Genomic DNA, 20055 nt, shown 5'->3' on the forward strand with positions numbered 1-20055 from the left:
GGGTTGCATGCAGGGGGGTGGTGGTGCATTGAGGGCGGGACTAGGGTTTGAGCGCCACGTGCAGAACTCCCTCTGTGAGCTGGAAAGTCCTCCCGGAATAGCCACACCAGGCATAGGTACGGAGCTGGAGCTGGCGCTGGCAGCCTCCTGGATGCACCATCCCGCCCCGCCCTGCCCGCCCCGCCCCAGGACGGCCCGGAGCTGCGCTGGTGCTCGGCGCGGGCGGGCGGCCTCCGAACCGCACTGTGCGCCTCGGTCGGCGGGCGGCGGTAGCGCCCCCTCTCCGAGCCCCCTCGCTCGCACCCTGGCTCCCTCCGAGTAGGTCAGTCAGTCGTGCCTACCCTCCTCCTCCGCTCTCTCCTCCCCTTCCTCCCTTGTGTTCCTCTCGGGGTGCCGGGCATTGCCTGGGATCCCTCCCTCCCCGCAGCAGCTCAGTCAGTTTCCCTCCTGGCGGCTGCGGCGGGCGGGCGAGGCGGCGGCGGCGGTGGCGCGGGGACCACGTCGCTGCTGCTGCTGCGCTTGACCAGCTTGGCTGCCCCGGGGCCCTTCCCTGCCGCGTCTCGGGGCGCCCGGCTCCCCCATCCCTCCTGCTCTCCCCTCTCGGTTGCAGGCGGGGCGCTTTCAAGGATCCCGCCGCCCGCCGCCCCTGCACCCGCGTTCCTCCAAGGAGCGAGCTGGGAGCTCCCGGGACTCCCGCCCCGCCGGCCCTGGCCGCCAGGGGGTGCCCCAGGGTCGCAGTTCCGTGGAGAGAAGGCGAGGAAGGGGGAACATGCGGCGCCTGTCTCACCGCCTGGTGCTGCCGGTCTTCGGGGTGCTCTGGATCACCGTGCTGCTGTTCTTCTGGGTAAACAAGAACAAGTTGGAGGTGCCGAAGGCGCCTGAAGTGCAGCCCACCAAGGTGAGGGGTTCGGCAGCGCGCCGGGTTTGCAGGCTCCCGGGAAGCCGAGGCGGGGGTCTGGGTGCAAGGGAGCAGGTAACGGGGCGCCGGATGCGGCTGTAGGATCTTTTTCTGGATTCAGAAAGCTCGGGGGGTATATCCACGGAGTCGCCGTGTGTGAAAGTGGGAGTGGGCGCGCGTCCGAGTGGAGCTCGCAACTTGGGCAGCGCGCCGGGGTCCCGGAGCAGAGGGGGCGCCCCCCGCGGAATTGTGGCCCAGAAGGTGGCGGTCTGGGGACTCCTCCAGAGAGTCGCTGCCGGGGTTTGGTCCGGTGAGAGAAAGTCTGGCGGCTGAGCTGACCTCCTTCCTTCCCGCGGGCGGCTGCCAGGCCCGGCGTTGGGAGGCCAGAAGCCCGCCGTGCGCCGCGCGTGTCTATCTCCGGCCAGTGCCCTGAGCCTCCCAGGGCCTGGTGCCTCGCCTGCTTTATGATTGTCCTAAGCCCTTCAGCTGCACTGGGAATGGAACATCACTAAAAAGTCTGTTAACACCTACCCCCATCCCCCTTTAAAAAAAAAAACACAAAAAACTCCTTGGAGAATCCAAGTGGCTTTTCAAACTCCTGCTCCGTTGGTTCATCTGCAGCCACTTTTACCTGGAATTCAGAGCTCCCATTTCTCAGTCTCCTTCTCATCCACGCACCTGGCTGTGGGACACAGAAGGGGGCCTGGGGGTTTCCTGACCAGGGATGCAACATTTATGAACTTAAAAGGCCTTGGGTATGATTTAAGGCCCAGAGCAGGAGCCTGACAGCAGGGGGAAGGGGAATGTGGAGTCCCCCCCCAGAGGACTCACTGTGTTCCAGGTGACGCAGTGGGTGCTTCTCCATAAGTAGCTGTATGAGTTGTGTGGTACTATCCTTATTTCATAGATTAGGAAATAATCTACCTTGGTTAAGTCTTTAACTACCTTACCTTAGTTCACGCTACTGATTTGAACTCTGACCTTGGATATTCAGGATCTTCTCTGTTATATCTAGGTGCCACTCAGACCCCCCTTTTAAGTGTCTCCTGGCCCTGGTGTTTTGGAATCTTGCCAGTTCTCAGTTGCGTTCCGCAAGCATTTTTCGGCCGAGTGGCATCACTGTGCTAGAATATGAGTAGAGAGATGCAGAGCTTTCAGGCTCGGGTGGGATTTGCTCATCAGTGGACCAACCATACAGTGTGCTGAGAGCCGAGATGGTCTCAGTGCACTTGGTGTCATGCGAGCCAGGGTGCTTCCTGGAGGAGGAGGACTTGACAGAACTGAGTTGAGAAGTGTGCACAGTAGGTCTACCGGTGGGTAGGGAGGGCACTCCAGGTAGAAGTGAACGGCACGGAACAGGCTCAGAGGAATGGCACAGCGTGAATTTGGCAGCATTGGAGTGAGAAGCAGGTGGCAGACGTCAGGGATGAGGCTGGGGAGGTGAAGGTGGGTTATGTTGGGTAGGACTTCGTGGTTGCTAGGGAACCTGGGGGGGTCGGGGGTTACTAAGCAGGAAAGTGAGGAGGCTTCAAACAGCCTTTAGAGCACAGGATCAGTTTTCTCACTCACCTCAGACATGCCCCTAGATCTAGAGAGCTTTCCTCCTCCTTTCCCGGATGCTCCTGCCAGCGGGGACGTACACTCTCTGATTTGTGTTGGACCTCATTACCTGAAGTTCACTTGCCTTATTCTTAGCTTCCCCCCAGGGTCTGTGACAAGAGCTGTTTCCTTCTCTGGGTACCCTGTCTTTCCTTACCTGCCTCTTCTCATCCTGGTGTGCACTGAACACACATTAATGGGACAAATGCAGCCCTGTGCCAGGCTGTGGGCCCGGTGTGGGGGCTACCGTGGCGAGTACGTTGGGTCCCTGCCCTTTGGGGGGCTCTCACGAGCTCCTGGTTGAGGCGGCATTACAGACAAATGAGTAGAGTCAGGAGGGGTCTGATGCCACAGTGCTGTGCAGCCACCGAAGAGGGGCTTCTAATTTTGACCACTTGCTCTGTGCCTCCCTTTTCTGTATCCTTTATTGCTAGGAGTTCCTTATGCCTAAAAAATCTTGGTATCTTGATTTTGTTGGTGGACCAACCATACAGTGTGCTGATCAGGTAGGCATCGATCAGGCTGGCCGGGGAGTGGTTAGGGGGTGATCAGGCTGGCAGGCAGAGGGATGTCCGACTGCCCATTTAGGCCTTCTTTTTTGTTAGTATATTTTCCCTTCCCGTTTTTCATCGGTATGTATGACTGTACATCTGCATAGACGTGCTGTGTGTATTTATGGGTGTGTTTGTGTCTGGAGAATGACCACACCTCTGTTCTTAGTGTATAGGTGTCTGAGAACAGAGGTGGAGAGACCAAGAGAGATCTCATCTTAGCCCCAGAACAATTTTATTCCCATGATGACCAATCTATAGTGTAGGGAATTTGCTCATCCTGCCGGCAGGTGTGCAGTTGGGGTTCCTAAACCCGACTGCATGTCAGAATCACCCGGGCTGGGGACTTCCCGGATTTTATTTTATTTTAAAAAATATATATTTTATTGATTCTTCTACAGAGAAGAAGGGAGAGGGATAGAGAGTTAGAAACATCGATGAGAGAGAAACATCAATCAGCTGCCTCCTGCACACCCCCTACTGGGGATGTGCCCACAACCAAGGTGTATGCCCTTGACCGGAACAAACCTGGGACCCTTGAGTCCCCAGGCGGACGCTCTATCCACTGAGCCAAACCGGCCAGGGCGACCTCCCGGATTTTAGATGCCATGTGGCAAGTTGCCTTCCCTGGGGTCCGCTACAGATTCGAGTTCTGGTGCTCCACGCCCTGGTTCTCCTTTCTTCAGGGTCACATCTCGTTCACCCCATGCTGGGACCTCCACTGAGGGCCTGAGAGGAAGGAACCCTGATGCCTGGTCACAGTCCTGCTGAGGTGGAGCAGGCATGCTGGGCTCCTGGCTGAAGAAAACGATGAGTTTTTGTCCCCCCTTAGTTTCAAGAAGGGATGGTTCTATTAATAGCTCAAGTAGAGATTTCTTTAAGTGTGACTTTTTAATATTGATTCTGCCCTTTTAGCCGGTCCCCTCCCCCCATATTCAGCACGCTCTGATTCCTAATTGGAAATCATATAACACGTTTGATGTCTTCATTCAAGCTGCATGGTTAGCCATAAATATGGTACCGCTAAAAAATACCCCCAAAATCTTTTCATTTCTTCTCGCCTCTTATCATTTGTTTGCCTTTTGAAGAATTCTGCAATAAATGACGGGATTGAAAAAAGAAAGAAAGAAAGAAAGAAAGAAAGAAAGAAAGAAAGAAAGAAAGAAAGAAAACCAGAAAATTTGTCTCCTATTTCCTATAAGTAAATTTATAGTCCAAAGGCTTAAGTAAAAGGAAACAAAAGAAAGAAAAAATTGAAGCCTGAGGGTACTTTTTGAGGAAAATATTGGAAAAGTAAAGGCTTTGAACTAAGTGCCTGGGGCCCATGTAGATGTATTTGTGTTGAACTAGAAACACAGCATACACTGTGAGAAAAGAACTCGTTTTCCCTTAACATTTGCATACCACCAATGCTTGCAGTACATGACACTGTTATTTTATTCCCCATTTAGTAGATAATTCCTCCCATTTAAAAAATCATGAATTTCAGAGAGAGCCCCTATTAATCTGCGGATGCTCAGTGTGTGGGGATTGGACTCTGTCCAGGGAATTCGGACTTTGGCACGACCGGAAGTAGCCCGTTGTCAGAAGAATGTTAATCTTTTCATTGGCTCCTGTGTGGGAGCTGGGCCCTGGGCGGAGGCTCCCGGAGCAGGTGGTGGGAGGGTGGTGCCTGGTGGCCCAGCAGCGGCTGCTGTGAGAGGCTGGGAAATAGGAAAGTAGGAGGTTGGAACCTCAGGTATTCAAGAAATAGCTTGCCGCTGCTTTCTGGACACCAATAAGCACTTTTAAAAAATAAACAGCCGAAACCGGTTTGGCTCAGTGGATAGAGCGTCGGTCTGCGGACTGAAAGGTACCGGGTTTGATTCCGGTCAAGGGCATGTACCTTGGTTGCGGGCACATCCCCGATTGGGGGTGTGCAAGAGGCAGCTGGTCGATGTTTCTCTCTCATCGATGTTTCTGGCTTGCTCTCCCTACTCAAGCTCTAGCTCCCTTTCCTCAGGGGGGGTGGGGGTGGGGGTGGGGTCTGTGGTCCTCATCAGAAGAGGGGTCAGAGCAGAGAGCCAGAAGCACTGGGTTGGGAGCTTAGGAAGAAGTCTGCTGGGAGGCCCCGTCTGGGGAGTTCTCTTCCTCCCTCAACCCTTGTTCCCCTAGTTGGCTGGTGCTTTTGGGAACAAAGATCAGGAATCCCTGTCTCCAGTGTTCTTGGAGGCACAGAACGGTTCCTGCTCAAATCCGAGAAGACAAAGGGGCAACACCGGGAAGGAAAGAGGAAGTAATGGCCCTGTCACCAGCTTCCCCTAGCCTGTCTAGGGACCTAGGGACAACCCAGTATTTTTCAAGGTGGCTCATCTGTCTGTGTCATTTAAAGTGTTAATTTCCACTCAGCAGAGGTCATCGACAAACCGGGACTGAGTGAGGCTGCGTGGGCTGATGCCACGGCCCCAGGGTTTCCACGCAGCTCATTCACTGCCATCTCTGGTGTGTCCCTGCGTGTCCTTTCCCACAGCTCTCCCGTCACAGACCTCCCCAGGCCTTCTCCGTGACCAGGCACCGGGAACACATTTGGGGGAAATGTTGCTGTGCCCTTGTTTAGTTTCTGACGCTCACGGTTTTGTCACTGTTCCAGAGCATCTCAGATACCCCCCAGTGCATTTTTTTGGGGGGGAGGGGGGGAAGAACCTGAATTAGAAAGCAGGGACACATTGCCAGCTCCTCTCTTAGGGGGAGACTGTGAGCCCTGCGCACCTTGTGCACATTCCAGCCCAGAGACCAGCATTCTAGACCGGGCGTCTGTGTGGGGAAGTGAGCGTGGCCGTGCCCTGTGCCCTCGCCAGCTGGTGGCTGGCCCTTCCCACTTGTCTGCAGTGATCTGAGCTCGGTGGTCAGCCTTCCAACTCGGATGGACCTCAGAGAGACTCACAATGCTCACTGGAGTCCAGAGAGAGAGAGAGAGAGAGAGACAGCCCAACCCTCTCCCGGGGGCTCCCGCGTGGGTGTCCAATCCAGTGTGCGCTCACCTTCTGCGTTTTCCTCTACACGTGCAGCGCGGGGGTCTCTTTCTGGCACAGGGAGTGCCAGGGCCAACACGGATCCCCTCTTCAGGCTCAGTCTCCCCAGCTGTGAACTGGGGGCGGCGTGAGGCAGCACCGCCTGCCTCCCCCTCGCCCCGCCAGCCGTGGCAGTGGTTCTGGGTTAACTTGTGAGTAACTCTACAGCGAGACCTCATGGCTATCAACAATTACACCACTGGTACTCTGTGTCTATGTCTGAGCTTCTAATTATTTTACCAGAGACGCTAGATTAACCAAACATAAACCAGTCTCCGAGTCCTCAGATGTCGAGCTGATTAAGAAAGAACCCCGCTGGGATACTGAGGGGCGCACACACATGCATGCACGCTCACCACACACACTCAGGCGAGCGTGCGCGCATCCACGGGCGCCCCGGGGAGTTCTGCAGAAGCTCCTGAAAGTGCTGGCTCTGGCCTTTCGGTATTTCAGGATCCGTGGCCTGATGTGACCTGCTGGGCAAGGCAGCTGCTGCCATCACAGGACGTAATGAACGCCGGGGAGCTGAGAGGGAGAGAGAGAGACGGGGAGAGATTTCTATGCGGGGAGACATGCCTGGGCCACCCAAGGAGTCCTCTTTCCTTCTGCTTTTCTTTCTACGCGTCCCTCCTCCCTTCATCCCATTCCTCCTCTTCGGATTCACATTCCCGGCCCAGCGAGTGGGTCAGAGCAGAGAGCCCCGGAGCACTGGGTCGGGAGCTTGGGAGGAAGTCTGGAGGGACAGAGCCCAGTCTTTCCCTGCGGGCTCCAACCAAGGGCAGGAGGAGCCTGCTCCCCCCCCCCCCTCGCCCCCAACCCCGGCCTCAAAGGCAGTTCTTTCTGGAGGAGGACGGTAACCTCTCTGGCCTTGCTGAGCCAGTCAGCTCAGGTGCCCTGAGATCGGCCGGAGCCCCCGAGTGTGGGGATTAAGGAGCCCTTTGACCCACCGCCCCCCTGGCCTCCTGCACGTTGCCGATTTTTCAAGCACCAAGTCTCTTCTGCACCACTTCCGGGAGACAAGATTGGGCACTTAAAAAAAAAACAAAAAAAAAACACACCACAATTAAATTCTCCTCATGTCACTTGTCTCCTTAACTGTAAGCACTACAGAGATCTTTCAAGGAAAGGCTGGGGAGACCGACATGCTCACATGGTCCTAAAGCCGTGGGTTTGCACGCCAAGAGGAAGAAAACACCCGGGCTGCCCCCTTTCTAAGGATCCCGTCGTTTAAACCCAGTTTGCATCTCATTCCAGGCCAGGAGAGAGTGGGAAACATCCGCAGGACTGGTCTGACCACCCCATCCTGGCCACCTCTCTCCAAAGAGGTGACTGTCTCCTTTCTCTTCCTCACCAAGGTTTAGAAATGAGGGTTTTTTCCCTTTAGGGTCCCATCTGAAGATTTATGTATCTTCTCGTGTTCCTCTGAGAACATTTGAATGATTCATACCCGATCCCCTTCTCCCCCGCCCCCTACTCCCCCACCCTGCCACAGAGACTGGTCTAATCAATATTTATGTGCCCATCACTCCAAGCTGCAACATACCGGAATAATGAAGGCCCAATTCCTTGATGGCTGTTGAAAAATTAGCTAGTTGCCTGTATTTCAGGCTCATTGTTTTCTAGGATCTCGGGGAGATCAGACCACGTGGCTCAGGGATTAATTCAGCCACCCAGATAATTGGCTGTTAATAGATGGCCAGCTGATGGCTGCCAGCTGGGTGCTGAGTTGGCTCCGGTCCCGGGGGGGGGGGGGGGCACTGTGGTCCTCATCAGAAGAGGGACAGCCAGGAAGAATTGGCGGATGAAGGGTGAATCAGGACCAGGAAGATAAGAGGTAGCTTCTCTCCTCCATCACCTCGCGTGATGTTTTTTTACAGTTGACAAAGCATTTTTCCCTCACAAATACCTCAGTTGATCCTTCCTGCCACCCAGAGAGGCAGATGTGATTATTATTCCCATTTTCTAAACTGTGATGAATCAGAGGTGATGCAGGGAGGAGACTGGCAAGCTCCCGAATGGCCTTGAACTCACTCACGTGCCATTTGTATTATGGCCATCCTCAACACCTGTTTAGCTTCCTTTTCCAGGGGAAATTAAACTTATTTTATCTATGTACTAGAGGCCCATTGCACGAATTCGTGCATGAGTGGAGTCCCTTGGCCTGGGCAGGGATCGGGGCTGATCAGGACAGTCTCGCCCAGTCTGGGAGGGTGGGTAGAGCAGGGAAGAGGGGTAGGGACCATGGGAGCACACTGACCGCCAGAGCAGCTCCTGCGTTGAGTGTCTGCCCCCTAATGGTCAGTGCAAGTCATAGCTACTGGCCGGTTGTCTGGTTGTCGGGTTGTAATGTATTTTATAATGGGATCATAAAATATATTCCATGTATATTTTCATATGGACGGAAAGTGATGGTTCTTGCTGAGAAATGACTCCCTATCTCTGGTTAAATACCAGCATTGCTTTTCTGCACACTGAAGGGAACTGAGGAGTGAGTTAAGGGAAATAGAGAGCCTGTCTCTGGAGGGCTATGGGGGAAGGGTGCAGGAGGAGTTAGGTTTTTCTCCAAGATAGCCCAAGTCTAATCCCTTGCAGGCCTTAGAGCAAGTGTGTCAAACTCGCTGCCTGGGGGCCGCATGCCTCGTTTATTTGGCCCGTGTTAGCCTTTGAGTTTGACATGCCTGCCTTAGAGAAATGTGCCACAAGATGCTGCCTTCTGCTGTGGGAAGATGCTGGGCCACCGTGGCAGATTTGGGGTCTCAGGAGAAGTGGGGAGAGGCTCTCCCACCTCCTCAGATCTGTGGTCAGCACTGGCTCTGCCCTGACGTGGTGAGCCCGTGCTGGGCAGCCATCGCCCCCCTGGGCCCTGGGGTTTGACAGCAGAAAGGAGGCGATGTTGTCATTCACGAGGCTGCTCAACGCATCAATCCAAAAGGATTGTGCAATTAACACAGAAACTGTTGATTGGAATCCCTCTCGTGATGAATGCGGTCCTTAAAGAATCGGAAGCAATTCCCTCCTAAGGAAAAATGCCGTTTGAAAGAACTTCATGCAGCCTATTTGAGATGCAAGGCTGGTGTCGGGGGAATGACTCCAGGGAAGTACTTTTAGGAGACAAGCTCTTGGATTCACCCCCCCCCCCCTTCTCCACGACAGGGGGCGCGCTGCCTGGGTCTTGCTGTTTAGCCTTGACTGTCCACTGAGGACTGCTCAGTTCAGTCCATTCTGTGCGGATGGACTGCTGGTTCTGCCCAATACGGGGCTCAGCTGCTTGGTGGCTGCTTTGGTGGCTGGGTGTGACTCATGTAGTAGCTGCTCATATATATATGTTTAATCTTAGAAAAGCATAAAATCAGAAGACGAATGTCTTCCAGGGTATTTTGTCTGCAGTTCCAGTAAATGATGGGAGGGCTCTAGCTACGTGGCCTGAATGGCAGTCAATCTCTACTACAAGTTCCCCGCCGGAAACGTGTCCACTCCTACTGATCATGGCAGCATTAAAGGGGACTGTATTTTTAAAGAGTGCGCATGGAGGAAGGAGGAAAGAAATGCAACCCTAGACGACCCTGATGTCTTCCCTCTCCACTTGGAGGCCCTGATAATTTTCTAATTATCTGCTCAATTCAGGATCAGACCAACTCCCTATAATCCTCCCTGTTTATTGTTAAGTGAGATTATGGTTTTAGCTTTTCTCTTAAAACCGAGCATATTCTTTCTTGGGGAGCTTCCTGGCGGTGTCTACTAAAGCTGAACATATGTCTGTGACTTTGCAATTCGCCCTTGGCTATAAACCCAACAGACATGAATATGTATTCCAGTGAATGCCATGCACTCGAATTGGAGTTGGCAAACATTTTTTTTTATTATTATTATTATTTTTTTTTTGTACAGAGCCCGGTAGTAAGTATTTTGGAGCTTTTAGGATTTATAGTTTCTGTTGCAAATAGTCAGCTCTGCTGTTGGAGAGTGAAAGATGGCACGTGAGCAATGGGAGTGGCTGTTCCAATAAAGCTTTATTTATGCACACTGAGATTTGAATTTTATATATATTTTTTCACGTCTCATGAAATATTATTCTTTTTTTGGGTATTATTTTCAAATATTTATAAATGTAAAATCCATTTTTAGTTTGCAGGGTGTATTAAAGCAGGTGGCAGGCCAGATTTGGCCTGAGGGCTGTGGGATTCCATTTATATAATGTGTGAGAACAGGCAAAACTAAGCCATGGTGTGGAAGCCGGCTTCACGTTGATCCCTGGTTGGCGTTAGTGACGAGAAAGGAGCAGGGAGGTGCTTGAGGAGAGCTGGCACCGTTCAGCTTTTTAATCTGGGTTCTCCGATGTATTCACTTAGTGGAACTTCATTGCAGACGTGCTTGTGTCATCCACGCTAATGAAAAATTCAAAAAGAAAAACCTGAACTGTGTATGGCTTCCGACTCCAGGTTTTAGCACTTCATTTGGGCTTCGTATGTAGCAGGTTTCAGTCTCTTTACAGCCACTGCTGCTAGGTTTCTGGTAAGAGAGTCTCTTTGGAGAAAGGCCTTCCTGTGCCTTTTCCGCTTCCCAAACCTTATTCCTTTTCACAGATGGAGAGAGACATTGAATGAACAACCAACCAACCTAGAGTGTGAGGACGAGTGTTAACCATTTCATTGCTGGATCAGAGGAAGATGGGGAGGAGTTGAGTGGAGATGGGAACCAGGAATAGGACTTTAGCTGGTACCGTTGCCCCCTAGCAGTCTGGGCTGAAATCTACCAATGCTTATAAGTAAGAGGCGGAGGCTTAACTGCATATTGTAGAATGGAGGCTTAACTGCACCTGGCTTGTAGAAAACCAGCTTCTATTTATTTATTTTGCATCTGGAGGAAAAAAGCAGAGAACCAACCATCTGAACCCCAAGTGTCAGGTGCCTCCTGCGTCAGTCATCGGTTCTTCATAACAACGCTGGGCAGTGGGCATCGTTCGCCCTGTTTTTCAGATGAGGGAGTGAGGTGACTTTCCCAAGATCGTGCTGCTCAGATGTGGAGGAGCTGGATTCCAAACCAGCTCTCTGTGGCCCCAGAGCCACTCTCTTTCCCCTTCACCACGCTCACCCCTGGCTTCCTTCTCTCTCCTCACAGTCACGCGGAGTCTGATCTCTTGGGAGTGACAGCTTGACTATACTCCCCCCTGAGCACCAGTCTTTATAAAAGCCCGCCTGTGTTCTGCTTCCCAGAATTGCACACACTTGTTTAGACCAGAGCTGTGGCATGAAATAGTGTTCTACCAGAAGCCATCTTTTCCAGGACGAGTCTTTTAAAAAACAGCAGTGAAAGAGAAAACTTTACAGCTTTTTTCAAAGAGAGATATATTGGGCTTTCAGCATTATTTGACATCCCTTATGAATACTTCCCTCCTACAGGCGGCTTGAAAGGTTTCTGGTCCCAGGGTTACGTTTTAAAAAAGGAAGTCTCCATGGTCCCATGTTCTGGGCACATCTCAAGACTGATCCAGGAGGCGGCCGTGAGGAACTGATCAACAGATTCGAAAAATGCAAAGGTGCCTTTTTACCAGCGGATGGTACACACTCCCCACATCACCCCTTCGGAGAGGAATAGTCTTGTGTCTAGCATAATAGCACCAATTATTTGGTTGTTTGTGCTGAGGAGTTGAAAGCTATCATGTGCGGGGAAAATACTCAGCATGGAGCAGTAATTATGGATCAGCTGATGATAAAAAGATGCTTTGGATTGACTGCTAATTAGATTATTAGCACCAAAAACAAATACCTGCTAGGAACCATACATAAGCTGCATTTATAATATTTTCTACTTTTTAATGCAATTTTCTCTCCTCTTTTTCTGGGCTAAGACTTTCCATTTTCGCTGGTCATATTAAGCATATTTGTTTATTGAGCTGTAATCAAGTTGTTTTCTTATTTCCTTCCAGTCTCAAAAGGGGCTGAGAGCACTGACATGTATTGAGTGCCACATGGCAGGCCCTCCGTGGAGCGTGTTAGATCTCCTCTGCTATTCCAGAGCAGGGCCCAGGTCTCTCTGCTGGGCACAGGGATGGCAGGGTTTCCCCAGTGAGACCAGTGGTGGAGTTGATTGTCAAAGAAATGACGTGGTTGCTTTTTTGTGGCACTTGGAGGTTAGGTCTTTTTTATTCTGGATTCAAGGAGTATGGGATGGGCATTTGGGTGCTTCAAATGCCCTTCCCTCCCCACCAAAAACCAGTCAACAAATAGGTTGACAGTGTATCCCCTGCAGTATGAGATTCCAGCTGTCTTCCTGCCCACGTGGCTGTGGGTTCTATGAATAGGACCATCTGGAGGACACTTGAGAGCTCCCTGGGTTATCCAGAGAGAGAGAAGCCAGCATCATTCAGGGGCTTCTCTGGCCATGTCCTTGATCAGTGATGCCAGTGATGGGCAGCGGTCCTGCAGAAGTGCTGGTGATGGAGCTTGCTTGTGGCCACCATTATAAGCCAGGAGTATACATGTAAAGAGGAGACGTCTCCATGGGGAGAGGCGCATGGGACTGCCTTTTGGGAGAAATGCTAGCTGCTTTATGTGTAGGCCATTCATTCTTTTTCAAACACCCCGTGAGGCAGGCGGGCCGAGATTTAGCTAGCACTTGTCAGTGTAGCCATAATGGGTGATTGAGACTGGCACCTTTCTAATGAAACAGTGCCTGAGCCACACAGGTTGTCAAAATGGTGTCTGATGAATGATGTCATCTCTCTCTGGATGGTGCCCTGATGATCTTTGTTTTACCAATGTGGGCCTTGCGGTTTATAAACGTCCAATAATTTGCCTGAGGCTGTAGAGCTAATGAGTGGCAGAACTGAGATAGGCCTGTGGGATGGTGGAGCCTGTGCTGGGGTGCCTTTGGGATCACTGGCAAGTGAGAAACATGGTGAACCCTCACATGTATTTTCTCCCCTTGTGAGTCTACCCAGTGGGGAGAGAGAGTAGGCCAATTCTCCTGCACCTGGCCATTGGGTTGAGTGCAGAGTTCATCAGCAAATGGACACGGGCATTGCTGGTGGGAAGCCCTGCTCGGGAGATGCAGGTCTGGGCTTCTGACCTCCGTGCCCAGGGTGAATTCTGGGGAGTGCTTGGCCCCTGGCCACTTCTGCCTCTAGAACTCTGCCTTCCTCCTGGACTTTAGGATGCCCTGCTTTATCCCTAGAAAGACATAACCGTGTCTCTAGGATGCCTTTTTGACGGGGAACAGGACTGCCCAATGGACTAAAGTCTTTTCTCGCTTCTGAGTCAAAGTGAAATGTGAGGTGGAGGGGATGGAGAGAATCGTTACGCGGGTCCATGGGATCAAAGTCTCAGGCAATTGCTTTTGAATTTCCTCGGAGTTGTTCTGCAAGAGTGAATTTCTTCTCCTGATCGTGCCCCTCTTCGGTGAGCTCAGAAAACTGTGCGAGGTCTAATCTCACCCTGAAAGCTGTTTCGGTGAAACAGGAGCCTGCTATTCCACAGGGTGTCTTACTGGAAGGAGGAGGATCTCAGGCAGTCTTTTAAAGTCATTTCGGTGATCTTTGAAGAAGTGTATTTGCTGGAATCCACTTGTCCCCCAAGTGCCTGCTGTTTGAAAAGTGTAGCGCTAGTGGAAGGATAACAGGAAAGGAAAGCCAACTTCAGGAGAGAAAATAGGCTAACTGACTTCAGTTGAATTAGTCGGGGAGGCCTGTTGTGGGCTCTGTACTGTTTTGGGTACCGATGGCCAGGGTTGGCTCCTGGCAAATCCAGACCCTCTTCTCCTGCTGTTTATATGTGGCTCATGAGCTAAGAATGTTTTTTTTTTTTAACACTTTTAATGAAAATTATATAAAATTCAAATTCCAGTGTCCATAAATGAAGTTGTGTGGGAACATAGTCATGCTCATTCCTTTGTGTATTGTTGAGACTGTCTCTATACTACATGGCAGAGTTGAATAGTTGCAATGAAGACTAGCTGGCCTACAGAGCCAACATTCCCAGGGTGGCTCAGGGGTTGGGCATGGACCCATCAACCAAGAGGTCACCGGTTCGATTCCCAGGTGCCCCGTTTGCTGGCTAGATCCCCAGTGGGAGGCGTGCAGGAGGCAGACCATCTATGAAGTTTCTCTCTCATTGTTGTTTCTGTCACTCTATCCCTCTCCCTTCCTCTCTCTCTCAAAATCAAAATTTGAGCTGGTTCTTTATAGAAAAAGTTTGCTAATGCCTGCCCTCGACCTTTGCTTCTCAAAGCATGGTTCATGGGTGACGGGTGTTGGCTCCGTTGGGAAGTTTGTTAGAAGTGCCATAACTCAGGCCTCTCTACACCTACTGATTCAAAATCTGCTTCTAAGCAAGACCTCCCCCCACCCCCCTCAGTAGATGACCGATGACTTGCTCACCAAGAGCTAGTGTGAACATGCTTCCCAAACTGAGGTCTGCAGTTGGTACTTAATTTCCCTAATGAATTCAGTTCCATCCTGAGCTCCCATTCTCCTGGTTCAGGGTGGGGATTCCTCTTCTGCTTACAGTGTCACAAGGACCCAGGAGCTTCCTCAGTGCCAGAGATATGGGAAGAGGCTGGAATCTTCATCACGGACCAGACCCTTTATCATTCTGCTGTTCTCAGGCTAGTGGGTTCCTTGTGATGCTGGGAGCCCTGCTGCCCTGGGTCCCATCTCCTAGGGGCACCACATGGCCATTCCTCTCTGACCCCGCTACCCACTGGGGCACCCACCACTCTCAGGACTGGCTGGCTGCCTGCATTGTCTTCCCCGCTGAAGGACCTGCCTTTTTCTTTCACCCTCCAGGGTGTGCATTCTTTCTACCACCATATTTTGCATACCACCTCCATGGAAGCAAGAGAGCATCCTGGTTATGTGCTGAGGTTGGGGCTGAGATGAGAGTAGCTGGGAAGAATGCATGAGAACAAATTCAGATGGATATCCCAGTACATCATCACCCCACCATACCTGTAGTACGTCACCATGCAATCGAGGACACAACCAACACAATCTAGACAGCAAATGCAGGCTATCTCCCTGTAGAGCAAGAGCCAGATTTTGTAGTAGTTTAGAGAAGGGGAGGGTGTGCGGACAGCAGGGCCAAGGGAGGCTGTGGGACGCAGCGAGAGTAACCATAGGCCAGTGGGAACCAGGAGCTCGCCAGATGGTGGAAGAGTTTGAAAATCCATTTGCTTATTTTTGTTCTAAGATGCAAGTGCGTCTGAAAGTAGACAGATCCTCCCAGTTGGGATTATTACTAGTATAGTCTACTCACTGGGGACTTTGTTCAGGAAATGTTTGGGGTTTAAGGGTTTTAAATGCTCAGAGTACTCATATTGCTCTTAAAGGGACAATTCAGTGAAATTTGAACGTGGCATTCCCTTTATTTTACCCCTCCCTCTATCCTAAATGATAGTCGCATATGTTCTCTATTTTCTCTATTGATGCTCACTTCTCTGGGCTATCTGTTTTCCTCTTTAATTCATGTAGTTGCTTTTAGAGGAATGCCCTGTGGAGAAGTCCTCTTGCCTGTTTACATTCCCTTGAGTGAGGCCTTGGTAGGGTCATGGCCAAAAGCCACCTAGTCATGCCCTTTGAGGGGGTATGCTGGGCACCTGAGTTTGAGGGCCTGAGTCCCGGTGCATTCATTGGGAGAACTGAGAAGTGTGGACATCCCAGCTGGTGTTACCAGGAGGCTGGGTCAGGATAAGGACAGGGAGGATTTCCTTCTGCTTATGTATGCCAGGTAGCCCACAGGCTGATGGATGGTCCACTGATGTTAATGGTAATGTGTGTCTGGTCCACTGTGCCTCTCTCTAAATTATCCTCTTAGGACCCTGGGTTAGGAAAGGAACTAACATGGTGGACATAGAAATATGCTCTTAATAAAGTTTTTAAAAAGTTACGCTGAAAAAAAAGGGGGGAATTCGAAATTGTGTCATAGTAGGATCCTATTTCGTTTAAATCAGATGTACATTGGAAAAAATCTTAGAACATCAAAATGGGCGATTTACATAAATGGGTATTGTTTATGCTGTACTTCTCATTGCTGCTTATTGATTGCTTGATTAAGGGTTATCTTTTCCCTAACTTCCTCCACTCCTCTCTCCTCCACATTTCAATAAACAACATAGCAACCTGGATATATAAACTTCCATATTATTCTTTGTGCATCCTGTAATCAGTACATAATCATATATAAACATTGACAGATCTGTTTTGGTTATTATTAAAAGGAAGAGAGAAATTGATCATATTGTATATACTTTGCATCTTACTCTTCATTTAATCATGCATCCTAGAAATCCTCATGTCGGCTAACTTATTTTTTTTTTAAATATATCTTTATTGATTTCAGAAAGGAAGGGAGAGGGAGAAAGAGGGAGGGCTTGTGCCCTGACCGGGTATCAGACCATGACCTCTTATTTCATGGATTGATGCTCACCCACTAAGCCACACCAGCCAGGTAGCTAGCTTATTTTTAATGATTGCATAATATTCTACAGAATGGATGTGACATTTTATTTAGTCATTTCCTTTTGATGGATATCTAACATATCTCTTATCTTTTATAGCTACACAAAGAGCTGCAGTAAATATCTATGTACACATATTCTTTTAAAAAAATATTTTATTGATTTTTATTTTATTTTTTTACAGAGTGGAAGGGAGAGGGATAGAGAGTTAGAAACATCGATGAGAGAGAAACATCAATTCAGCTGCCTCTAGCACACCTCCTACTGGGGATGTGCCTGCAACTAAGGTACATGCCCTTGACCGGAATCGAACCTGGAACCCTTCAGTCCACAGGCCCGACACTCTATCCACTGAGCCAAATCGGTCAGGGCAACATATGCTTACATGTTGGGGCTTTTACTTCTATAAAATAGATTTCGAGGAGTGGGAATTCTGAGTCACAGGGAGTCAGGCGCGCGCGCACACACACACACACACACACACACACAAATAATGCTTTTAAAACAGTGCAGTGATCCACTTTTCTGTTAGCAAAGTATGAGAGCACTCTTTCCCCAACATCCCCTTCAGCATAAATTTGTCATTATCATTTTGCCAATTAAAGGGCATAAAATGGAATCCTCTTGTAATTTTATATTCCTCTGTCTATCAGAGTGGCTCTCCGCTTGTTTTTGCCATTAAAGGAGCTGCTCTTCTGTGAAGTGTCTATTCATAGCCTCTGCCCATTTCTCCTCTGGGCTGTTTATCTTTTTGTTGTCAATTTTAATTGTTTGTTGTATGCTATGGATAGCTCTTTGTTGCTCATATGTACTGCTCATATTTTTCCTAATTAGCTGTTCTGCTTTTGATTTTGTTTATGATATATATTGTCATGTAGTTTTTTGCTTATTTTTATATAGTTAAATATATCTTTTTAATAATAGCTATTGAGTATCTGTCCTATTAAAAAGACTTTCCTAACTCCTAGGTTGTATATAGAACATCCTAAATTTCCTCTTCATTATGATTTTTAAATCTTAAGTCCATCTGGATCTAATTTGTATATCTATTTGAGGTAGGAATTTAACTCCATTTTATTCCAAATGGATAGTTATTTGTGTCAAAGCCATTAATTAAATAAACCATCTTTTCCTTCGCTAACTGAAATACCATATTTGCCATACATTTATTTCCCACAAACACTGGGTTTTAGTTCTGGAAACTCCATTCTAATCTATTGATCTATTTCTCTCTCACTATGCCAATTTCATACTTTTTACAAGATTTTTGTTATTAAATCTAGTAGTTACATCTTAATTAGCCCATCAGATTTACTAGTATTAGGTCCAAAAATTATTATCAAAAAGAAGTTTATCTCACTTTTTGAGTGATTTATTTTGATTATTTTATTGTTTTGTTTTGTCATATTTATGAGAATATTCAAAGTGAAATACAATGAGCCCTGGCTGGTGTGGCTCAGTTGGTTGGGCATCATCAGGTGCACCGAAAGGTTGCTGGTTCAGTTCCCTGTCTGGGCACATGCTCTGGTTGCAGGCTCCTTTCCCAGTTGGGGTGGGGGTGTATAGGAAGCAGCTGTTAGATGTTTCACTCTCACATCGATGTCACTCTGAATCAAATATAGTTTTACTTTTATTGATGCAGTGAATTATTTTGATTTCCATATTTTGAACCAACCTTGTATTCCTGAAATAGGTAGGCCCTATTCAGTTATAGTTTATTTTTATTTATGCTGCTGTAGTTTATCTGTTGCAATTTGATAAACTTGAACATCTATATTCATGAGTTATATTCATGGATTATATTGACTTATAAGGTTTTTTTTGGTACTCATTTGTGTTTAGACTTAAGCATATACCACTACCATATTTAGGGAGAATGAATGAATTAGGGAGATTTTATTTTTCAACATGTGGGAATAGCTTCTTCACTGGAAGCGACAGCTGTCTGTGGGGCTGGGCTGTTGGTGCTTCGGTGGCTTGTTTAAACAATTAAAAGGTAAATAAGACAGGAGATGGCAGTAAAATAAAAATAGTCAAAGGAGGAGAGGACCACATTGAAACTCAATCTTGCACAGAACAAGTGACTCATATCAGAGAAGGTCCTTCGACTATAAAACAGTTGTAGGCAAACAGCTGTCAGCCTGCGTGGCACTCCATTCTCAGAAGGCAAAAGGCACTTATGGTGTGCCCGATACGCTGATTCTGCATAGCCCTGTGTGGTTTTTCCTGGTTTGCTTCGGTTTATTCCGGTTTGGTGGGTGGTAGTCTGATGTCTTGGATGAGAGCCACCTGGGGGCTTCCAAGACAGCTGTGCCCGCCAAACCAGCCCGGGAGCTAGCAGAGAGGGGCTCCCCTGCTGTCCATTTTGTGATCAAGTTAAATTCCACAAATGTTGAGTGAGTGTCTCCTGTGTCCAGCACTGAGCTCAGCAACACGGGGATGAAGGGAGAAGCCCTGGCTCTGTGACCAGAAGACCCGTGCAGTTCTGCAAGGTAACTCCCCCTTCTCCCTCCCCTCCCCCCGGAGGCCCTGCTGGTGGTGCCGTGGTGCCTTGCTAAGGCAGAGCCTGGGTCAGCATGCTGGGCAGCTTGGCGGAGGCATCCCACCCACAGCTGATGCTTCCCTGCCCTCCTCTGGCCTCCTATCCTCTAGGCTCGGAATGCCTGCTGCTTTAAATCCCCCGACTCTGGCCAAAAACAGTTTGGCTCAGTGGACAGAGCGTCTGCCTGCAGACTGAAGGGTCCCAGGTTCGATTCCGGTCAGGGGCATGTACCTTGGTTGCAGGCACATCCCCGGTGTGGGGTGTGTAGGAGGCAACTGGTCGATGTTTCTCTCTCTCATCGATGTTTCTAGCTTTCTATCCCTCTCTCTTCCTCTCTGTAAAAAATCAATAAAATATATTTTAAATAATAAATTAATCAATCAATCCCCTGACTCTGTAGGAAGACCACGGGGCTGAGGGGTGGTTTGTCTAACTCTCTGTTACAAATAGGGCATGGCAGTGAGGGAAGACTAAAGTCCCTGACCCCCAAGGCGTTCAGGGGTTTGGAGTTAGAGTCCACGTTCCTGCCTTTTCCCTCAACCCCCCTGACTCAGGTTGAGTCATGTCTTTGAAAATCAGGTGTTAAGATGCTGTTGTTCTTTTGAATCTAGTGCCTATGGGAGAGTTGACATAAGTCTTGTAGACTCGGAGAAAAAGACCAATCAGCTTGACGTGAATTCCCCGAAAATTTAGAACAGATGGTTTTCTTTTCTTTTTTAAAAATATGTTTTTGATGATTTTTTTTTCTTTTCTTTTCTTTTTTTTTTTTTTTGAGAGAGAGGAAAGAAGAGGGATAGGAACATTGATGAGAGAGAAACATTAATCGGCTGCCTCCTGCACGCTCCCTACTGGGGATCGAGCCCACAATCAGGGCTTGTGTCCTGACGGGGAATGGAACCTGCAACTTTTTGGTTCATGGGTCGAGGCTCAACCACTGAGCAACACCAGTGAGGCAGGATAGAT

At 49.2% G+C, this 20055-nt stretch overlaps 1 protein-coding gene across 3 annotated transcripts in view; it reads left to right on the forward strand.

Moving 5' to 3' along the window:
• The first annotated feature begins 230 nt into the window (after positions 1-230).
• Positions 231-20055, forward strand: part of GALNT14 (polypeptide N-acetylgalactosaminyltransferase 14) — a 168961-nt gene continuing 149136 nt past the window's right edge. For 2 of the 3 annotated variants that reach the window (XM_036434854.2, XM_045580562.1), the window contains exon 1: positions 232-898. In XM_036434854.2, the coding sequence (XP_036290747.1) occupies positions 770-898 (129 nt within the window). In that variant the 5' untranslated portion in view covers positions 232-769. Of the gene's footprint in view, positions 899-20055 lie in introns of all 3 variants that reach the window. The other variant, XM_045580561.1, reaches the window with a different exon arrangement.

This window comes from Pipistrellus kuhlii, unplaced genomic scaffold, assembly GCF_014108245.1.
Source record: "Pipistrellus kuhlii isolate mPipKuh1 unplaced genomic scaffold, mPipKuh1.p scaffold_m20_p_13, whole genome shotgun sequence".
Classification (NCBI taxonomy): Eukaryota; Metazoa; Chordata; class Mammalia; order Chiroptera; family Vespertilionidae; genus Pipistrellus; species Pipistrellus kuhlii.